Raw genomic sequence first — 16,359 nt, forward strand, 5'->3', positions numbered from 1 at the left:
ATTAAACTAATTATCTTTTTTTTATTACTAAAACAAATGGGGAGCGGCATTTACATTAAAGTAGTAATATAAAACAATGTTATTAATTTAATAAAATGAATTTTAAACGATCTCTTATTTTTATAGTATTAGTAAACTTTTTGGAAAAAAACAAGTTTATGAAAAGGGTAATAAAATTGTATCAAATGTAAAAACATTTTTTACTTATTCGACTTTATAATTTGTTATGGAAAAGTGTCAATTAAATTAGAATTCTATTAAATAAAATTTTTAAAAAATTATGACGTGTGTGCGTGTGCGCGCGTGTGTGTGTGTTTCAGAACTGCGTGAAGATAAATGTGAAGCTCAGGGTTTTCTGGTGGACGGAGTGAAAGCTTTAATCTCCTCACTGAAGATGTGGTTGAGGAGGGAGGTCAGTTTTTCTGTTTGTGTGTATGTGTGTGTGTGTGTTGTGTGCGTGCATGTGTGTGCATGCTCTTCTTGCTCATCATCTTCTCTGTCTGTGTCTTCAGCTCACTCAGCCTAACAGTGAAGTGCCAGACAACATCAGACCAGGACACCTCATTAAAGCTCTGAGCAAAGAGATCCGACACCTTGAGGTCAGAGCTTATATTCATTATGTGTCACACATCTAGAATGTTTAATTTAATTCTTAATTTTCTTTTATAACTAAAATATATACAAATAAATGTTTGTTTTAATTTATTACATTTATTATTACAATATATATTATTAGATTATTATATTACAATTTATTAAAATTTTTTTGTCAAATAGAAATTAATAAAATATCCTCAAATTAAATTAATTTCTAATGTTTTTTTTACTAAAATATATGCTAATAAAATTCTAATTATATAGAAATTTGGAAAATGTGTTATTTTCTTAAAGTTTGAATTGGTTAATTATATTATACAGTTTCAAATATATTGTAAATGTTTCAATTAATTTAGAAGTCAAATTATTTGAATTAAATTATAGTTTTAAAATTATTTCATTAAATGGGAAATGTTGAATTCTCTGTTTTTGTATATTATTAAACAAAAAATTATCAAATAAAAGTAGATAATATAAGATTATAATATGAGTAAATAGAAGTGTTGTATAAAACTGTAAATGTTTTAAGTTAATTGTGAAATACATTAAAATAAATTTTATTAATATAATTAAAATAAAACATTTTAAAATACTTTGTTATAGGTTTTAATTACCAAAATATAATTACAATTATATCAAATGAAAAAATAATGTGTTTTTGTTTTAATATGTCAGTGTATCTTTTTACAAGGTGTAATTGGGCTCTTAAAACAGCTATTAGTACTAATTTGCTGTGTTGTTTTCTGCAACAGGATGATTCCAATAAAGCTGTGAAAACTCAGGGAAGTGCTGAGTGTTCTTTAACTCGCTCAACACTGGAGAAAGGAGATCAAGACCGAAGGGCTGCTCGACGACTGCAAGATCATCATCACCACAGACGCCGCCACCATCACCACCATCATCATCACCACCACCACCATCATCATCACAGCCGAAAAATGCCCTCAAACCTGGACGTGCTGGAGCTCCACACGCTGGAAGTGTTGAAGAGATTGGAGGTTGGCCAGCTGAAGGAGGTCAGTGCTGTGGACACTTTTATCTGTATCGCATGATTTTTAGTGTTATCTATATGTTCAAAATGCTAAAATGGCATTGTCATTTGCATTATTATTTTTTCTACAGACAAGGTTATTAAAAAAAATACTGCAAGCTGCCAGAAAAACAAAAAACTAATAAAAGGTTAAAAGGTTTATGAGAAAAATTGTGTGTGAACATGTTCAGAATACAGATGGGAATAGACCCGTGCAGTCTGGTGTATTTAGGAGCTGACTCCAAAAACTCAATCTGAGAAAACAGCATTTAAAAATATGTATTGCTATTAAAATCTACAGACACAAATGATAAAATGCGACAATTTTATTGTTGTTGTTTTTAATTAGGCTGAAAAGATTTAAATAAAAAAAGGAAAAAGCCCAAAGTCTCAACTCTCAAAACTGACAGGTGTGTTAAAAACAGTGTTTTGGCCTGCAGTTTCTCACATAACTACATGCTTTTCATGTTAAAACTAGTTGTTGTCTAAAATATCTGTGACAGTGATGCGTGAAATTTCTATTTTATAAACCGTTTCTATTTCCACAACGTCGCAGCAAAACAATAGCATAAACTATTATGACAATGATCACCTCAGGTACAGATTATGTGCTTTATTCAGTTGTTAAATGCTACCATTGTGAGGTTGAACATCAGTTTATGTGGCATTTATAGTCATACTGAGAGCAGCAGCAGATAGTTTAGCTCAGATCTTTAAATAAAATAACTAGCAGACGGTTTGAATGAAAGTGAAAAATGAAAGTCAGAATTGTGACTCCGCAGCCTATTAATAATGTTAAAGAGGTTTAATATCTATTAATTAGCTTATAAACTTGCATTTTTATTGGGAATGCAATGACTGACATTTAAATGAATGGCTGGTATTTAAATATTTCCGTCGTGTCGCGTCACGTTTGGTGCAGACAGACAAATTGCTTGCCGCTGGAATCTTGTCATGTAGTGTGTAATCAGGACCCAGTGATAAGCTTAGATTTCTCTATAACAGCATTAACCTTTATCATTTCTGTACTGCAGTGCTACCGAATAATTTCAGAGGAGTTTTTCTCGTTGACATTAGATATATTCGCAGTTATTCAGCTTGAGCTCCAGTAAAAACATCTCTCCATGTTTTGAAACAGGACCCGACCTTTAGCTCCAAAGTCAACGGCAAGTTAAAGAAAGTGTGTCCGGTGCCTGCTGTGGCGGTGGAGGCCAGTCATGATAATGCCCTGCGGCTGGTTATGTGCAATGGAAAGATTATTCGGTGAGTAAATTGTAATTCCAGAGAAACTACATTTTCGAATGATCTCAGTTGTTTTGTTTTGTTTTTAGCTGTGGTTTGGTATCAAAATTAGTTAAAAGAAATTGGTTAATTTGTTTTAATGTACAATTCACGCTATTAACAAAACATTAACTAAACTTTTAGATCATTAAACTACTAATTAGCTGCTTATTAATAGTTAGTATGATAGAAGTTGGGTTTAGGTATTGTGTAGGATTAGAGGTGTAGAATAAAATCATATAAGATGCTAATAAACAGTGAATATCTTAATAATAGGCATGTAATAAACCAGTTGTTAATAGTGTGAATTATGACTAAAGTGTTAATATTGATATTGTGTTGACTTCTAGTTTGTTTGGTATTGAAAGCCCCATCTAATACAGCTTTTTGTAAATTTCTTGTCATGATTTAATCTGAATATAAGGATCTGTATTATTTGTATTTAGATAAATACATACTAAATTACATTTAGTAATTCTAACAACTGAAGAAATTACATTTAGTATGGATGCATTAACTGATCCAAAGTTACATTTTTATAATTACAAAGAAAAAACATTGATCATCAGAGAATCCTTTTCAAAATGAACCAAGCTTTCCCCATAAATATCAAGCACCACAATTGCTTTCAATATTGATTATAATATGAAATATTTCTTAAGCCCCAAAACATATTGTTAGTGTGATTTCTGAAAGAGTGCATTAATTTATAGGCAATAAAGGCAAGTGGCTATTGTTGCATATTCATGGATAAAATACTTGATTTACTATTTACTATTACTATTTACTGTTTTTATTTAACTATAATGGTAAAACACGATATTACGACAACTATATTGCAAAACAAAATAAAAAAATATTGTAAAATATTAATTTTATGTAAATATGGGTCAAACAAGTGTCTGAAAAAGTCAATCAAGCCTTGAAGACTATAGTGGTGATGCTGAAACTGCTTTGAAGGATATAACTTTTATTTAATGATATTTAAATGATGTATAAGTACTTTAATTGTAAAAATATTTCCTAATGTATATTTTTTTTCAGCTAATAAAAACAGCCTTGATCATTTAATAATAACATAAAACCCTACCGACCACAAATGTCTAAAAGATAGTGTATGTTTGTAATTCTAACAACTGAAGAAGTGTTTTTTTTCTCACAGGGAGAGGTTGCCCATCACTAATGTGGCAGCAACAGTCGACGCCGTGGAAATATATCATAAACACAGGATAAAGCTGGAAAGAATCCCAATGTGTCCAGAAGAAAAAGTAAAAAAGGAAAAGTGTGAGGATGAATTTGGTGTACAGTGTACTATAAAGAAAGCAGTCAGTCAAGGTGAGTCACCTGGAGCTGTAAAGTTTGCCAGATTTTGCAATGTCTGTTTATCTTAGACCCAAAAGCACGATTTTTCTTCTGTTTTCATGGTTGGGTTTGAATATGGAAGTAAATGAGTTTTGATTTGACAGGTGAAAGTGTGCAGACAGAACTCAGGACGGAGTCGCCACACGCAGCGTCTTCAGACAGCGACTCAAAGGCGGGTGATTCTGCTGAGGTATGCTTGATGGTGAATGAACACCCTCGTAAACTTGTGACGGGTGTCAAAATGCACAGATTCTTCACTTGGCTCAATGGCTTGTAACCTCTCACTTGTCTCTGTCACTCTTCCTCTAAACAGAAGTGTTCATCGGAGTCTGAGAGTTCAGATGGAGAGGATGGAGGATGCCAGAGAGACTCAGGGACTTTTGTGGAGCATCTAAGCAGCCACCGGCACAGCCACCATAAGCAAACATTAAAACGGTATTCAGTCGGACACTCAGGACTTGTTTTGTTGTCCAGGCTCACATTTAGAAGATTTAAGCATTCAAAGCTTAGTTTCTCACTTCCACTTGCATTCCCTATATGACACAGTGGAAAAACTGTCACTGATTCACATGAAACTGAGTGTTCATACCAAGAGTTCAAATCAGCACACAAACTAAACAGTAGTGACTCAGGGTTGATCTGAACTCGTCCATATTACTTTGTTGTAAGTGAGAGAGAAGGAACCGCAGGGTCACACACAGTCAACATACAGACAACTAATACAATTACAATTTTCCATATGATGAACTAGCTGTTTAGACAGTGTATATGCTTTCTATTGTGATGAATGAAGTGTGGGGTTGTGTTAATATCACACAACTGGCCACATTGTATATACATATGCTCCAGAGAGACAATACAATAGCACAAGTAACAGACTACATTTCATACCCATTTGATTTATACACTAAATGCTGTATCTTAAAGCAGAGAAATTATTCATCAGACTCCGTGTTACTGTTATAAACTATCTGTCATCATGAGTCTGATGTGCTTTAGCTCAACTGTATAAACCAATCTCGGTCCTGGAGGGCCGGTGTCCCTCCAGGGTTTAGCTCCAACTTGCCCCAACACACCTGCCTGGGTGTTTCAAGTATACCTAGTAAGACGTTGATTAGCTTGTTCAGGTGTGTTTGATTAGGGTTGGAGGTAAAATCTGCAGGACACCAGCCCTTCAGGAACAAGTTTGGTGACCCCTGGTATAAACAGAATCCTATTGGCTCTGTTTTCTTATTTTCAGTTAAAAATCTGCATCATTCATCAAATAATACTTTAATGTTACATTCGGAGGACTTATATCCGCTATATTTCCTCTAGTGTTGTGCTAATCTGGAGATGTTTGTGTCCACAGTGAACGTCCTACCTCACCCAACACTGACTGTGCCATTCAGGGCATGCTGTCGATGGCGGGTCTGCTGTGTCCGCAGGCATCAGGAGGAGCGGCTGATATTTTACAGCAGCGCTGGTGGGCCAGTCAGGGTAACGGCAGCAGCACCAGCAGCAGCAGTGACGCGTGGGACAGCAGTGAACCCTGTTCAGCCCCCCGCAGCCCAGATGCAGAGGATGGCAGTCTGGGAGAGGAGTATTCATACAGAGAGAGCTCGCTTTCTCCTCCACTGCACCCCTCCAAACGACACGCGCCAAACCCCACACCCATCAGCAACCAGGCCACTAAAGGTCAGCACGATTTTACTGCTTTTTCTTAAAACTACATAATATGAATAGGCATCCGCCACATAAAAACATGTCAGAGTAATGGCCAAGGAAAATTAGTGTTATTATTAATATTGTTTTGTTGTTGTTATTTCTTAGAGGAAAGAAACTTATTTTGATTGCCATCATGTCATATGAAGGAGACAACAATCAAGACTGACAGTCAATAATTCAGCCTTTTTAACAAAAGGGCTAATTCAGACCCTTCAAAATGTCATCCGACCTATGAATTGTTGTATTAACTATGTACAGTGCTCAGCATATCAAAGTACACCCCTCTCAAATCTCTCTTCTAAATTCATATTTTTTATAGGATGCTATACAATATTATATTTGTGCACATACATTAGATTAGTCAGTACTGAAACCAAATCTGGAGCTTATCTCACAAAATAACTTATGATAACTGTCCAAAAATTAGTACACCCAAATTTATATGTTATAGAAAAATATTAAATACAAATTTAAAAAAAGAGGAAAAATCCAGAGTGGCAAAAAAAAGTAGTTGAAATTTTTTTTGCAATATTTGCTTGAATTAAATTTTTTATCTTTCAATTTCTAAATATGTTTGGTGACTAAAATAACATTTTAATAAATGTTTCATAAATCTGTTTTGTTTAAATGCACCAAAATACATTACCTATATTCAATGAGAAATGGATGAAAATATTCATCTTCAAAATGGGGTGTACTAAGTTATGCTGAGCACTGTATAAGAGATATTAATATCCTAATTAAGCAAATTAGGATATTTATTAAACCTACATTTGAGTATATGAGACTCCTATACCAATGTTCTATCAATGCAAATATTACAATTAATGTTAAAAACACATTTATTGTTTTAATATATTTAATATAATTTTAATATGTCAGTTTTGAACAATTAACATTTTTCCTAACCTTTGGAAAATGTGTAAAAGAAGCTTTTTGTTAAAAAAAAAATTATTTGATTACATTGAAAGAAAATGTCAAATGTTATTTTGAGTTTTATTTGTAAACATTGTTTTATGTTTAAAAACATTTTAGTTTTTAATATAATTTTGGTAAGTTATCAACATTAAATATAATTCAATGTATGAATTATAATAATAATAATAATAATAATGGGATATTAACATTAAATATTCAGTGTATGAATTATTATAACAATAATTATGGTATATTAACATTAAATATCATTCAGTGTATGAATTATTATAATAATAATGGGATATGAACATTAAATATAATTCAGTGTATAAATTATTATGATAATAATGGGATATGAACATTTATTATCATTCAGTGTATGAATTATAATAATAATGGGATATTAACATCAAATATCATTCAGTGTATGAACTTGTATAATAATAATGGGATATTAACATTAAATATAATTTAGTGTATGAATTATTATTATAATAATGGGATATTAACATTAAATATCATTCAGTGTATGAATTATTATAATAATAATGGGATATTAACATTAAATATCATTCAGTGTATGGATTATTATGATAATAATGGGATATTAACGTTAAATATCATTCAGTGTATGAATTATTATAATAATAATAATGGGATTTAACTATTAAAACCTCATTTTAACATTAAAACATATACGTTTTGCATGTTTTAATTGTTTCTTAACCCTTTGAAAGTATGTAAAAAAGCTTTTTGTTTAAATGTATCGATTACTGTTAAAGAAAATATGTAAAACGCTTTATTTGTTAACTTTTCCTTATTTAACCCTTGCAAAATATGTAAAAGTAGATTTTAAAATGAGTATTTGTTTAAAATATATTTGACTACCTTGAAAAAAAATATGTATTACTAATTTTTTATATGTATTTATTAATTAAACTTTTTATCATTTTTAATGTATTAACACATTACCGTAGCTTCAAGAACTACATAGACCTAAAACTTGATGATTTCACAACATGACATTTTAGATGTCAGAATGTTTTTGAATATTATAAAGATTATTTTTAACTCGTGTATAACTATATATAACCTTGTCATGACCCTCAGATGTCTTTTACCAATGAAACTTGCTTAGAAAGCTTTATTTTTAAGCATATTCCTGAGGAAACAATCAGTCATGCCTGCAACAGTTACACTTCACAACCATTAAATGTCCTGAATTTGTGTGCTTTTGTTGCAGGAAAGCGTCCTAAGAAAGGACAGGCGACGGCTAAACAGAGGCTTGGAAAGATCTTGAAAATGAGCCGTCATAAAGGCTTATTCCTGTAGCATGATGGAGAAAAAACAAGACACGGCTGCTTTTCTTGATGCGCTGGGATTATTTTCACACTCACTCACTGTGCATGTTTAGGCAACAGGGTATGATCACTTTTTTTCACCAATCAATCACCAAAAAAACACATCAATTAGTGTAAGAAAACAGCTTTACTTTGGCCAACGTCGCAACATGAACAGCTTAGAGTCTCCAAAGGAAGCACAGAAGTGGACGGAAAAGAGTGTGTATGTGCGTGCTTGTGTGTCCTAAACTAAGGCCTCTTCTGTCCCTCATCTTTACCTCAATTGACGTGTGTAGCATGAAGCCGATGGTCTTCCTCATCCCTCAACGGAACGGCACTCCATTGGACCCTCAGTTCCTCCTCCAGTCGTCCTCAATCTGTGTTTTTCCTCCTCTTCTGATCGTCTCAGGCTGATGTGTGAGCTTTTTTGAAATGGTGCTGAACATTTATACATCCTTCTCCCAACCCCTCGTGTCCCTCTTTAAGCAATAATTGTACAGCAGTAAGTGGTGTTGAGGATTTTAGTGGGCCGCACTTTTAGGATGCAGGAAAAAAAGAATCCTCTTGTGGTGGACGATGGTCTTGGTTAGGAAATCAAGGAGTTTTTTTGATTTCTTTGATTTGACTGTGTTGAGCTTTATTCTTTATTTGTTGGTCTTTCTTATGTGGTTTAAAGCAATGTTTCTTAACCACGTTCCTGGAGGACCACCAGTTCTGCACATTTGCCATGTCACCAAACACACCTGATTCAGATCATCAGCTCGTTAGCAGAGACTGAAAGACTTGTATTGGGTGTGACAGACAAAGGACACATCCAAAACATGCAGTGTTGGTGGTTGAGAAACACTGGTTTAAAGAAAAATTCTGATATTTTGGTGCTATTTTTTTTCTAAACAATTTTATTGGTAAATATTGAGCTTGTTCTCCTAAGTTTGTAAATTTTTTGCCTTATTTGGTTTAAATAGATGATTCAAATATATATATATATAGACATACACACACATGATAACAGTCCTTTTGTTGGAACTGCAACAATTTTGGTTAAAAATAATATCCCAAAAGTTTGTGGTAAAACTGATCAAATACAATATAATTTTCCTTTATTCAGCATTTTCCTTCATTTTTAATCTCTGAAGAGACAAATATTTGGGGAAAAGCAGCTACAGTAAATTTAACTATACCTCAGTTAGTAAAAAATGCTGGTTTATTTTAGCAAAAGTTATTTTTTTAATCCAGAAAGTTAATGGAAACCTGGAATATTTCTTTTACACTGAAAATTGATACTACTAAATATATAACTACACAATTTTCCTCTTTTTATTGGTTATTTGAAAAAAATATTCCTTTTTCGTTTAATAAAATTGAGGAAAATCTGCTTGCAATGAAAATCTATTGTGTTTCAAGTGCATTAGATTGACACATTACCACAGATTTTTGTATTATTATTATTATTTGTGGTTAATTTTATATCACAAATGGTACTGGAAACCTGAAATCCTCCTTTGACACTGTGAAAATCTGCAAGTCTCTATTGTATTTGAGCCCAAAAGAGAGAGCTCCTGCATCCTCAAGTGCCGCTGTTGCTCAGATATGCTGTATATGTGATGTAGTTTGTCACGTGATTGACAATGATCTTCGGCTCATTCTGCATAATTTATCCTCTGATACGTTTTTGTTGATTTGCTTGACTTATTTATTCATTTCAAAGCTATAAGGATTCATATTGCATTCTGAGTTTCTTGATTTAGTTTTTCATCATTGCATTGACTAGTTCTGTAAATAGGAGTTTTAATTTTGAATGTTACAAATACACGAGGAATGAGCTTTTGTTTAGGTTCAGCTTTATGGATTTTTGTAGTTTGATGCTACTTTAAAAAGACAATTGTTAAATTTACCTCGAAAACAAAATGTTAGTGCAGATTGACTTTGAATAATGTTGCTTTTTTTTTGTTCTTGTCTTTATAACTTGTTGAAACAGGATAAAAGATTTCAGTGGGAACAAAACAAACAGAAAAAAAATGTGGTGCTTGTTTGTGAATTTCTAAGAGAGGCTATGAAACGTTTTCTCAGGGAACATCGAACGGGTGACATCTTTGAATTCACCAGCACTGTTGTTCAGTCTCGTTTTGTACGGATTTGCCAACAAATGTATATATTTCACATTTAATTTCTTTTTTTTTATTTTTGGGCAGTCTGCTGGATTTAAATCCCAGATTCAGTACAAAATTGGGTCCCAATGTAAAGTATACAACGTTTGTGTGACTCAGAACAGCCCAAACAAGTATTCTTGACTGTTGTTTAAAAGGTCTGTTGGTTCAGTAAGCAGATATGCACTATTTTGGATCCACAGGACACGAGATGGATGCTGAAACTCAGGCTTTGTTACAGTTTTGAGTTTTATGATGAAAAATGTTCCCACTTGTTCTCAATGTAGATGGACACGCAAAACCCTACTAGTTGGTCAGACAGGTTTTCTTTGCTTTGACATATTCATTGTACAGTATTTATTAAGCTTGAGCATTCATTTCCAGTTTGGACTGTGGTATAAACTTCTGTTTTTTTTTCTGTCCCTGATGCTGATGTTCTGGATGCAATGTATATATGAAATATGAGGGAAATGTTTTGTAGATGACACTGTTTCCCCCCTTTTCCCCCAGATGTTGAGTGATAAAACACTGTTCTACTTACAAATTCAAGAGCCTGGAGTTTTCTTTTTATTGTTTTATTTTATAATGCAACTTCTATAATCAGACTTGATAATAAGTCCATATATATAACAGGAACTTTCAGTTTCCTCGACAGAAAAAGATGTGATTGCGTCTGCAAATGCGAAGAGGAGAAGCATCAGTCATGCTGTGGAGAATTTACACCAGGTAAATGATGTAAATATATACTTACACGTACAATGAGGTGTTGAATCTACTCTTCATCATCAGGTGGGATCCCGAGCTCCTCATCAGTCCAAGCTGAAGCGTCCGGCCAGGGGAAGTGACCCTAAAGAAAACATTAGTTGAGTGCCTGGTGATTAAGAAATGGCTTTTATTTGATTGGTTTGTGCTGTGATGTTGTTTCTCCTCACCAGGATGGCGTCCGGTTTGTGCCAGGTGTGCCATAAGATCCAGAACCACATGAAGCCGCCTAAGAGATTAGCATTAAATATCTGGTTCTTGGCGATGGGTGGAGGCTGCCTGTAATGTTGAGCATCTCCTGAACTAAAACAAAACACACAGAAGCATTACCAGTAAGTACAAAATGTAGAATTTGTGTATGTACATGTGTGTTAATGTATGTATGTATGTATGTATGTATGTATGTGTATTTGCATTTTGTGCTACAGGCTACATGTATGCACAATGGACTGAATTGCCCGTAGGGGACTAATAGCGTTAACTAATTAAATAACATCAAAAGTCAATTTTTCCATAAAAAGGTTCCATAAGTTTTCACTTAAGATATGCTTTAACTTTAGAAGAGTTAAGAAATAAATATTTCAATCACAAATGACACACAATTTTTTTTAAATTATTCTATTTTAATATTTGTTAGTTTAAGCAATATATTTTTAGAAATTAAAATCAATGAAATAAAAATCAATCAGATCTCATAATAAAATATATATATTAACCTAAAATATTAAATATTCTCTTATTAACAATCCAGCAAATCTCAAAATAAAATAAAATATATAGAATAAATATATAAACAAATAAAAAATACAATACTCTGGAAATGCCTTTTTTACGTATGCAATTATTGTGCAGGAATGTTGCATTTATTATTTAAATACGGGTTATTTGTAATTAGTTATTCAATTTTTTTTTTTTTTAAAACATTCACAATGCAAAGTATTGTTTTGAGCTTGGTATGACCATGTTTTTGAAAGCATACATTTGTAAAAGCAGTGCAAATACCATTAAAATACTATTTGGTTCGAAAATGTAAATCATTCAGCGTTGTGGTGGCATTATAATTTAATTATGAACAAAGAGTCGATATGTACTCTAAATAAACAAAAATAGAGTAGATATTTTAGCAAGACTTGCTAAATCTGCTGGAAAATGCAAGATGCTAAAAACAGCTTTTACTGTACATTGTACACACTAGGGCTATGCGATACTAGAAAAATCTAACAATGCGATATTTTATTATTCTACGATATATATTGCGATATGAATACCATTTCACCAGATTACTTGAATCTCTCTATTTGGAAAGAATTAATCATTTCAGATTGATTAGAGTGATCATGCAGAGAAGTGCATCTGCATAAAATCTTATAAACGATCTACAAACATGAATAAATACAAGAAAGAAAGAAAAAAAGACAATTAAAATTAAGTGTTTTATCTGTTTTTTTTTTAGTATAGCAGTAATCAGGTACAGTAATTGAACAATAAACAAAATAATTCAATGAAATTACTCGTTATTAATGTTGCAAACTGTACAAATTCTTAAGCCTGAATTATTTAAAAAATAATTATCGCCACAGGTCTCAAAAACACATGTAAATGTTGCATATCCTGTGATGTGGCTATTGGGAACAAGCACATGGGGATTGCAGACCTGGTATACACAGATTTGTTCTTAGTTAAGGTCTCGTTTTCCCCAGATATATTTGCTTAAAAAACAAAAGGGAAGAGGAAATTTTCTGTAAAATTGAGAAATGTGGAGCGATTTTATGATTAAAAGGTCTGCCAGTGTACTCTGAAAACTTTATTCAAACAAAATGTATTTTTATATAAATAAACCCACTGACAGATATTAATTTAATACAAAACAATACTTTTAAATTTCTCAATAAAAAGACTTAATTTAGTATCATTGCATGTCAAAAATATTTACCTTGATTTTATGATGTTATTTCAAATTAAAACACTAACAAATATTCATGCACCTTTTTAAGGCCCTAACTTAAGAGAGGCGAATTAATTGCGATATTTCAAAAAAACCTGCCACGCTGAACTTGTTTCCAGTTATCTCAAAAACAAAACCTTAAATTTTAACCTTATTTTAATTGTTGACGTCGTTTCTTAAGCGTTATTTAAGCACTAAACATGTTGAAGCAGCACAGTTAGCTTGTTAGCCTGCCAGTGATAAACACTCACTTTCTGACGGTCATCCGCTGAGGTCCGCGTCTGAAGTGCTGCAGGCCCGCCCGGAGGACACCCGCCGTCCTCCATACCGAAGACATGCTCAAATCTGAGAGTTTTTACAATTAATTAGGATCTGATTGAGCTGCGGTGACTAGAGAGCTAAATGTCACCTTTACAGCGGTTGTTTCTTTGGCCTGGCAATAACGAGGGCTGGGATTGGTCGTTTAAAATTAGCCGTTTTAATGTATATACAGTATATATTCGGCAGAGGGCGCCTAATATCCACTGAGAAAAGGTCGAATAAATATGGCTTCTGATATTCATGCATTATTGGAAATGGATTGATACATTTGTTAAGTAATAAAATAACTATAAATTATGATTCAAACTTTTTAAAAAAATCTGTAATTCGAATAAACTTCTTTGGATCAGTTATTTATTGGGTCTACATTTATTGAACATTTCATTAGGTAGGCTACTGTATGTTTCTGTTGCATCTTGTTAGAATCAGCTCTGGGCATTTTTTTTTTTTTTAGCACAAGACCCTCAATTTATTATTAGTGTTGGGGTTACAAAAACCTACTCGGCTGGGTCAGTCAGCGTTTCTGTGTGGAGTTTGCATGTTCTCCCTGTGTTCACGTGGGTTTCCTCCGGGTGCTCCGGTTTCCCCCACAGTCCAAAGACATGCTGTACAGGTGAATTGGGAAGGCTAAATTGTCTGTAGTGTATGAGTGTGAGTGAGTGTGTATGGATGTTTCCCAGAGATGGGTTGCGGCTGGAAGGGCATCCGCTGCAAAAAACATGTGCTGGATAAGTTAGCAGTTCATTCCGCTTTGGTGACCCCGGATTAATAAAGGGACTAAGCCAAAAAGAAAATGAATGAATATATATTTATTATTATATATTTTTTATTATCCTTTGATACATTAGGTTTTCTTTTTCTTTTTTTGGCCCTGCAGTGATAGAGATGTACAGATTGTAACATAATTTAATATACACACACCATGCAAGTTGACATTCTGGTAAAAACTATTACATTTGCTTATAATCATAGACATGATGTATAATTTTTAAATCAAGTTACTTTTACAGGTAAAATGATTCACATAATAAAGATAATGGGAATAAAAAGTGATTAAATGCCCACATGAAAGATGTAGTACTTTTATTAATATTGCAAAAATACAGCATAGCCGTTAGACAAGAAATGCTTACTGGGCTAACATTGTGTGCTTGGGAAAACATTTCATTAAAATTCTTTAACAACTATTTTAAGTAATGTTGTAGCCCCCTTTAAAGCTTGCTGTGCCCCCAGACTGAATTTTTTTTTTTCTATCAGGAAAAAAATATTTATTTTTAAAGCTGTGAAAATGTTAGTCCAGACCAACAAATAAGTCTGAAAAGTTTGTCATTTTCCCTTAACATAATAGACCGTCTACCATATCCATATACAAACTTTGCACGTGTTTGTGCTTCTCGGGCCCACATTCATCCCTCTTGCGTCTATATCAGAGATGCCCAAAGTAGGGCCCGTGGGCCAAGGTTGGCCCATTGTAACCTTTGATTTGGCCCACCATCCCATCTGAGAAAAGAGAAAAGTAAGAGAATGATGGAGAAGGTTGGGGCGAATGCCTTTAACAAAGATCATCATTTATAACAACATTTGTTTTATTGCTGAGCTACGAAAAAAGCATGTTACAATTAAATGTTGTAAATTAATCCGATTTTTTTCAATGTAAATAATGTCACTCGACAAATAGAGGACTACGCAGAACACATCGGTGAGCAAATCAAGGCAAAAACTAGTGTAACTACATTGTTATAAATGAAATAGTTTTTGTTTTTACTGTAATGCTGTAAAGTTCATAATAACATGTAAAATGCTATATTAGTTAATATAAAGCAATGTTTTTTTTTTTTTGTTATTTTTGAACATAATTAAATAAATTAGAAAATTACCCACGGAAACTACTGTATATTTACCTCCGGCCCACTAGCCTTGATCAAATTTGGTTTTTGACCCTTTTTAAGAAAAAGTTTGGGCGCCCCTGGTCTAGATGATGTAATGGACAAAAGCAGTAGCAGGCTAAAATACTGTTAGTAGTAGCCTACAAAGACTGCCATTAACTCAATAAACGGACAAAGTTGTGGTTAACCTTCTTGGGGAATCCTATAAACAACAGCAGCTCAAAAAGCAGTGCGTGCTCCAGAAAATGGTCCAATACGCCATTTACTAATCATGATCCCCGGAGCAGCGCAGAGGCGCGGGATCGACAACATGGCGGCTCTGGAAAAAACACAACCGGTGAAAACACGAGCGGCGTTTCCAAACACAATTTAACGAATGCAGGAAACATGTCGCCTCTGCAGATATAATGGCATCGCATAACCTCGACATGAAGCCTCAGTCGGGATGTTTTCAGCACACGAATGGTTTTCTGAGCAGAACCAAAACAGGAAATGCGCGCCTCCGCTAGATCCTTTTGTTGCGGCTCTTATTGTGACGTAACAGACCATAATCTGACTTCTGTCTTGATCAGTGCTTAAACTGGCCAAAAACACACAGGACGGGGGATTTTAAAAATGCGCTTCGAGTCAAATCTGATATCTGGACAGATTTGTCTTGTTTATGTTAGATCGTCGTACTCAGCAAATTAATTCCCAGTTATTGAGCAATAATTAAAAGACTGAAGCGTTGTATAAATATTACATAAAAATGGATTTTGCTAATCAAAGTTTTATTGAAATTAAAAGCAATTTGAGATCACAACACCTAACACATTTTAAAAGTATAATTGAAATGAAAAGTGACTTAATTTCCTCACATTTGTTTTAAACCTTTGATTTCTACTGTTGAACACAAGAGATTATATTTTAAAGAGAGCTGAAAAGCTAAACATCGACCTCTGTGTCGTCTTTCGTGTACAACAGAAGAAAGAAAATGTTTGAAACTAGAAAGGGATGAGTAAATGAAGACAATAAATAAACAAACCATCCCTTTACCAGAATGTTCTCTGTTGGAGTAGCATTC

The 16,359-nt window shown here is 33.4% G+C and overlaps 3 protein-coding genes across 4 annotated transcripts in view; 2 read left to right on the forward strand and 1 right to left on the reverse strand.

The window, feature by feature from the left end:
• The window catches only part of kdm7aa (lysine (K)-specific demethylase 7Aa), a 35,455-nt gene extending 24,646 nt beyond the window's left edge, over nucleotides 1–10,809 (forward strand). The window contains exons 10-18 of the mRNA XM_056455562.1: nucleotides 321–412; nucleotides 513–599; nucleotides 1,350–1,613; nucleotides 2,766–2,890; nucleotides 4,071–4,243; nucleotides 4,375–4,460; nucleotides 4,584–4,705; nucleotides 5,622–5,947; nucleotides 8,139–10,809. Coding sequence (XP_056311537.1) covers nucleotides 321–412; nucleotides 513–599; nucleotides 1,350–1,613; nucleotides 2,766–2,890; nucleotides 4,071–4,243; nucleotides 4,375–4,460; nucleotides 4,584–4,705; nucleotides 5,622–5,947; nucleotides 8,139–8,227 — 1,364 coding nt within the window. The 3' untranslated portion in view covers nucleotides 8,228–10,809. The remainder of the gene's footprint in view (nucleotides 1–320; nucleotides 413–512; nucleotides 600–1,349; nucleotides 1,614–2,765; nucleotides 2,891–4,070; nucleotides 4,244–4,374; nucleotides 4,461–4,583; nucleotides 4,706–5,621; nucleotides 5,948–8,138) is intronic.
• A 132-nt stretch (nucleotides 10,810–10,941) lies between these two features.
• Nucleotides 10,942–13,542, reverse strand: ndufb2 (NADH:ubiquinone oxidoreductase subunit B2). 2 transcript variants are annotated; one of them, XM_056455563.1, is made up of 4 exons: nucleotides 13,341–13,542; nucleotides 11,315–11,447; nucleotides 11,140–11,229; nucleotides 10,942–11,055 (listed from the first exon to the last, which is right to left on the reverse strand). In XM_056455563.1, exons 1-3 carry the CDS (start codon nucleotides 13,424–13,426, stop codon nucleotides 11,155–11,157), a joined length of 294 nt encoding a protein of 97 aa, XP_056311538.1. In that variant the 5' UTR covers nucleotides 13,427–13,542; the 3' UTR covers nucleotides 10,942–11,055; nucleotides 11,140–11,154. The 2 variants fall into 2 exon arrangements, with proteins under 2 accessions (XP_056311538.1, XP_056311539.1); XM_056455564.1 differs by having other exon boundaries at nucleotides 11,134–11,229.
• Nucleotides 11,387–16,359, forward strand: part of kmt2e (lysine (K)-specific methyltransferase 2E) — a 63,535-nt gene continuing 58,562 nt past the window's right edge. The window contains exon 1 of the mRNA XM_056455558.1: nucleotides 11,387–11,476. The gene's annotated coding sequence lies outside the window, so the exon portion shown is untranslated. The remainder of the gene's footprint in view (nucleotides 11,477–16,359) is intronic.

The sequence above is a fragment of the Danio aesculapii genome, chromosome 4 (genome assembly GCF_903798145.1).
Source record: "Danio aesculapii chromosome 4, fDanAes4.1, whole genome shotgun sequence".
Lineage (NCBI taxonomy): Eukaryota > Metazoa > Chordata > Actinopteri > Cypriniformes > Danionidae > Danio > Danio aesculapii.